Source organism: Populus nigra, chromosome 4, assembly GCF_951802175.1.
Source record: "Populus nigra chromosome 4, ddPopNigr1.1, whole genome shotgun sequence".
Lineage (NCBI taxonomy): Eukaryota > Viridiplantae > Streptophyta > Magnoliopsida > Malpighiales > Salicaceae > Populus > Populus nigra.
In genome coordinates this window covers 20176972-20182987 of record NC_084855.1, presented here as the reverse complement: position 1 = coordinate 20182987, position 6016 = coordinate 20176972, and the positions used below count along the sequence as shown (strand labels likewise).

Genomic DNA, 6016 nt, shown 5'->3' with positions numbered 1-6016 from the left:
AAAAAATTTATAAATAGATATATCTCATATTAATCACTTATTAAATATTTACAAGATATTGGTTGTAAATATATAAATACACTTGTTTATGTAGGATGTTTCTCCATGTCGACTGGTTGATTTTAAAACATGCAATTTTGTAGATAAGCAAGAGGTTTTTTAATTAATTCTATATTTATTTGTTAATTATTTTGGGTGAGAATTGAAGACTTTAAAAACTATGAAATTACAAGTGACTAGAGACGAAGTTTCTCAATTGAAGAAGAAGAGATGGAAAAAAAGAGATTTTAAAAGAAAAAAAAATCTCAGAATTAAATTACTTTATCAAATTAAATATCTCACATCTAAACAAATGATACTTGTGTTCAGAGAGAGAGAGAGAGACAGAGAGCGCGCGCAAAATCAAAGAACCGGAAGAAAGAAAAGAATTATCCGGGATTCCGCCACGAGAAAAGCGCCACGTACGCCATTCCTCATCCACATCCAGACTTTATTTTTGTTTGTGAACTCAAGAGCGTGAAAAATCCACGACAACAGGTAACGACTCCGCCTCCCCTCCAAGTAGACATATATATAAAGGAGCCCTGACAGCCATTAGTAAGTTCCATTCACCAGTAATCCTCTCCTCTCCTCTCCTCTCCTTTGTTTCTTTGAAGGTATGGTATGCTACGCTATTCCTGCTTCTTCTCCATTTCCTTCCTTTTCTTGATACGTTTGTTCTTAAATTGATTTCGGTATTTTATTTGTTACTCTATTATTCGATCGAATTATGCTATGAATCTTATTCTAATGGTTTAAATAAATCCTGCCTGAAATGGGATGTTTTATTTATATAAAAAAAGTGTATTAAATTAGTGTTTCTCAAGTGTTTTTATTTTTATGATTTTAATATTAAAAATAAAGATTTTTAAAAGAATTATTTTGAAGTTGAAAAAACTCTTGAGAAACAACATTCGCGTCAAAGCATGGATAAAGAAGAACTGACTGGTGTTTATCTAATATTACTACTGTTATTGAACTAAGTGTTTGCTTTCGCATGCTTCCAGATGGCAGCGTCCTCGGCAGCGTGTCTAGTTGGAAACGGTTTGTCAGCCACCGGTAATGCCAAGCAGAATTCGACCAAGGAGTTCTTCTATGGCGGTCACCTTTTCGTTTCTTCCAATCTCCTTCCTTCATCTAAGACCTCAAGAAATGTTATTGCAAAGGAAGCTTTGGACAAGAGACGGCATGATGCAAGAAGGGGTTTTCTGAAGGTTTTGCTTGGGGGAATGAGTGGAACCGCTTTACTGGGAAGTGGGAGAGCATACGCTGATGAGCAAGGTGTTTCTTCCTCCAGGATGTCTTATTCTAGATTCTTGGAGTATTTGGATAAGGGTAGGGTGAATAAGGTTGACTTGTATGAGAATGGAACCATTGCTATTGTAGAGGCTGTTTCCCCTGAGTTGGGTAACCGGGTCCAGCGAGTTCGTGTGCAACTTCCAGGACTCAGCCAAGAGCTGCTTCAGAAGTTTAGAGAGAAGAACATTGACTTTGCAGCACATAATGCTCAAGAGGACTCTGGTTCTCTGCTATTCAACCTGATTGGAAACCTGGCTTTTCCTTTAATCTTAATTGGAGGTCTGTTCCTCCTTTCTCGACGCTCATCAGGAGGAATGGGTGGGCCTGGTGGTCCTGGTTTCCCCTTATCTTTCGGCCAATCTAAGGCAAAGTTCCAAATGGAACCAAACACTGGGGTGACATTTGATGATGTTGCTGGAGTGGATGAAGCAAAACAGGATTTCATGGAGGTAGTGGAGTTTCTCAAGAAGCCTGAGAGATTCACTGCAGTAGGGGCTCGCATTCCGAAAGGTGTTCTTCTTGTTGGACCTCCAGGTACTGGGAAGACTCTTCTGGCCAAGGCAATTGCTGGTGAAGCGGGTGTTCCGTTTTTCTCCATTTCAGGTTCGGAGTTTGTTGAGATGTTTGTTGGTGTTGGTGCATCTCGAGTCCGGGATCTCTTCAAGAAGGCCAAAGAGAATGCTCCTTGCATTGTGTTTGTGGATGAAATTGATGCCGTGGGAAGGCAAAGAGGAACTGGAATTGGCGGAGGAAATGATGAAAGAGAGCAGACCCTTAACCAGCTTCTGACAGAAATGGATGGTTTTGAGGGTAATACTGGCATCATTGTCGTTGCAGCAACTAACAGGGCAGACATTCTTGACTCTGCCTTGTTGAGGCCTGGACGGTTTGATAGACAGGTAAGAATATGTTATCATGTCCGTATTGGTTTCTTATTGTTCTTCGGGGCAGTCCTCATTATGAAGCTTTAATGCAGGTGACTGTTGATGTCCCGGATGTACGGGGAAGAACAGAGATACTGAAAGTTCATGCTAGCAACAAGAAATTTGATGCTGATGTGTCTCTTGATGTGGTAGCCATGAGAACACCTGGTTTCAGCGGGGCTGATCTTGCAAACCTCTTGAATGAGGCAGCTATCCTAGCTGGGCGGCGTGGAAAGACAGCAATTTCATCTAAAGAGATTGATGATTCAATTGATAGGATTGTTGCTGGAATGGAAGGAACCGTTATGACAGATGGAAAGAGTAAAAGTCTTGTTGCATACCATGAAGTTGGCCATGCCATTTGCGGGTAAGTGAGATAATAGCCCGTTTCTGTCTCATGGAAATTCACCTCATTAAATTTCTAACTTATTTTATAAAATATGTCATTGAGTAAATCTGATTAGAACTGAGTAGTAATGCTAGGAACTCAATTTGATGGTTATCTCATGTTGAGAAGCGGAATTAGAGAAATAGTGGCCCTGTTATTGGGGACTTCAGATGCTCCATCTCTATGTTGCATGCAATCCTAGTTTACTTGGCAGTGATGAAATGCATCACTAAAAACTTGTCTGTATTGTCGCTTTAATGAAGACACCTGATTGTCCCCTCACCTGTATGTTTGTGAGTCCGAAATTATCTCTCTACCCAGGTTATCATCACTTGTTCTCGTGGAGATGTCTTCTTTGTTGGAAAAGAACATCCTTAACGCTCCTTACTGTTCTATTCAGAACTTTGACTCCAGGGCATGATGCAGTTCAGAAAGTCACCCTCGTTCCGCGAGGCCAGGCACGGGGTCTCACCTGGTTTATTCCTGCAGATGATCCCACATTGATCTCCAAGCAGCAACTTTTTGCAAGAATAGTTGGTGGCTTAGGTGGCAGAGCTGCTGAAGAAGTGATCTTTGGTGAGTCGGAGGTGACTACTGGGGCAGCTGGTGATTTGCAGCAGGTCACCGGTTTGGCTAAACAGGTAACTAAACATTTGAAGTGACATTTGCTGTCTTTTCCTTGCTCCTTGAGTGATGCGTGTGGTATCTCTATCTTTCGTTTTTTGTGTGTGGTTCTACACTTCCTTTTGTATATTTTATCGGAGCAATTTAATTGAAATGAGGAGTATGATTAATCTGGCCTGTTACAGATGGTAACCACGTTTGGAATGTCTGAAATTGGCCCATGGTCACTCATGGACGCATCAGCTCAAAGTGGTGACGTCATCATGAGAATGATGGCAAGGAACTCAATGTCAGAAAAGCTAGCGGAAGACATTGATTCTGCCGTGAAGAGGATATCAGACAGTGCATATGAAATTGCATTGAGCCACATAAGGTACAACCGTGAGGCCATTGATAAGATTGTGGAAGTCCTCCTCGAGAAGGAAACTATGACTGGTGATGAGTTCCGAGCAATCCTCTCTGAATTTGTTGAGATTCCAGCTGAGAATCGGGTCCCTTCCTCAGTATCCTCCCCGGTGGCTGTGTAATTATTGTATGCTATTACTCCTATAAGAGTTATCCCTAAGATATCTGCATTCTAATTAACATAGAATTCCTTGTAACCAGCTTGTTTACCTGTACTTATCGAATCCTATTATATAGGATTCTTTAGCTGTAATGTTAGTATATAATGCCAAGGCTTCTTAAACAATTTGTCAAACTCTTTTATGATATCAAAGCCCGGTTGGAGATTCTAATCATGACAGATTTATCTTTTTCATGCCCTACTTTTTTGCTCAACACAATAGTGCACAGACTCACTATTAAACTGACCTTTTTCAATTATCTGTGGTGGAGAAATCAAGTTATTCCCCTGTTAACTAGTCCAGAACTCTTTGGTTTTTTGGTTGGGAATATCGTTGCTCCATGTACTGTGATCACTTATTCTAGTGGAGTTACAAAGCCAAATCATGAGCACAATTCTTGGCTGCATATAGACCAAATGCTTCTGAGTTTGTTGTTTTCTTCTCTTACAAAGGAGTCCATGAGTGAGGTACTAGTTTTATGACATTCACTTAAGGCTTGGCAAGTTCTTGAAGTTTCCTTCTCACACCGATCAAATACTCGTGAATTGCATCTCAAGGATGAACTCCAACTGATCAAATACTTGTGAATTGAATCTCAAGGATGAATTCCAACTGATGCAACGAGGATCTCAATCCATTGCTGAGTTCTCCCGAGTTTTCAAGGGACTTTGTGATCAATTGGCTGCCATTAGTCGTCCTGTTGATGACATAAATAAAGTCCATTGGTATTTACGAGTATTAGGACTAAACTACAAGATTTTCTCTACGACAATGATCTCATAACTTCCATTACCCTCATTCTCAAAGATCGTTCCAAAAGCTTTGAGTCATAAGATATTTGCCAAGTTTGTTTCCCACTCGCCATCCACTTTTGTTTATTATACACAATAGATATAACGTAAGTCAAAACCAAAGAGAGGAAAGTTACGATTCTCCACAACTTCTGCATACTCTGACAATGTTAAAACACCATCCAACACTACTGTTCATTGTCAATTGTGTGACAAAAAGAGCCATTTGGCCAAACATTGCAGGAGTTTCTTGAAACTTAAAAAGAAACAGTCCGCTAACATAGCTGAAGCCTTTTCTGCATGCACTGTCCAAGACTTCAATAATCATGAGTGGTTTCTTGATTTTGGTGCCACCTCTCACATAACAAACAACTCAGACAATTTAGATGTGTCCATTATATACGCTAGCAATGAACGTGTCCTGATTGGTAATGGACAATCTCTTTCTATTTCTCATAAAGGTTCTATTTCTAATATTGTTTCCCAAAGCTCCCTTGTTTTATCTAATATTCTTGTTATTTCTAACATTATGAAAAACTTTATTTTTATTAGTCAACTCACAAAACAACTTAATTGTCGGGTTATCTTTCATTCTTTTGGCTTTACTATACAGGATCAAGGTACCATAACGGTACTAAGATTCGGTCGATATGAGAATGGTCTATATCATCATTGTGCTTTTGCTTCAATTATCTCTTCCAATAAGCCACAAGCAACAGTTCGTCTATAGCATGCACGACTAAGTCATCCACATTTTCATCTTGTTGCCTCTTTCTCTAGAATAGGATCTATTGATACAAATAGATTATTCTCTTTGCAATGGTTGTTAGTTTGGTAAAAGCCATCGTTTACCCTTTTCTTTTAATGATAAACGTTGTGACATTCATTTTGATCCTTTACATTGTGATTTATGGGGTGCATCACCAATTTCTTCTATTAATAGTTATCGCTACTACGTTGTTTTTATCGATGATTGTACTTGATTTAGTTGGATGTTTACTTTGAAACATAAATTTGTTTTTTTTATATACATTCATCAATTTCCAAAATTACCTTACAACATAATTTTCAGCAAAAATAAAATCATTTCAATGTGATAGTGGGACTGAATTTACAAATACTAAATTTTAAAAACATTTACAATCGCATGATATTGTTCTTCGTCTAGCATGTGCATACACTCCTAGTCAAAATGGTATTGCCGAACGCAAACATCATCATGTCATGGAAACAGGTCTTACTCTTATGTTTCACGCTTGTCTACTAGTATCCTTTTGGGTTGAGGCATTCTCCATTGTAGTATTTCTCATAAACCGACTCCATTCACCGTCTTTTAGTTGTAAGACTCCATATGCTCTATTATTTGGTCAGAAACCTGATTATTCC

General features: G+C 39.0%; 1 protein-coding gene across 1 annotated transcript; it reads left to right on the top strand.

Moving 5' to 3' along the window:
* The first annotated feature begins 521 nt into the window (after positions 1-521).
* Positions 522-4013, top strand: LOC133692060 (ATP-dependent zinc metalloprotease FTSH 2, chloroplastic-like). The gene is made up of 5 exons (XM_062112735.1): positions 522-656; positions 1047-2237; positions 2315-2628; positions 3050-3290; positions 3459-4013. Exons 2-5 carry the CDS (start codon positions 1047-1049, stop codon positions 3798-3800), a joined length of 2088 nt encoding a protein of 695 aa, XP_061968719.1. The 5' UTR covers positions 522-656; the 3' UTR covers positions 3801-4013.
* The last annotated feature ends 2003 nt before the right edge of the window (positions 4014-6016 follow it).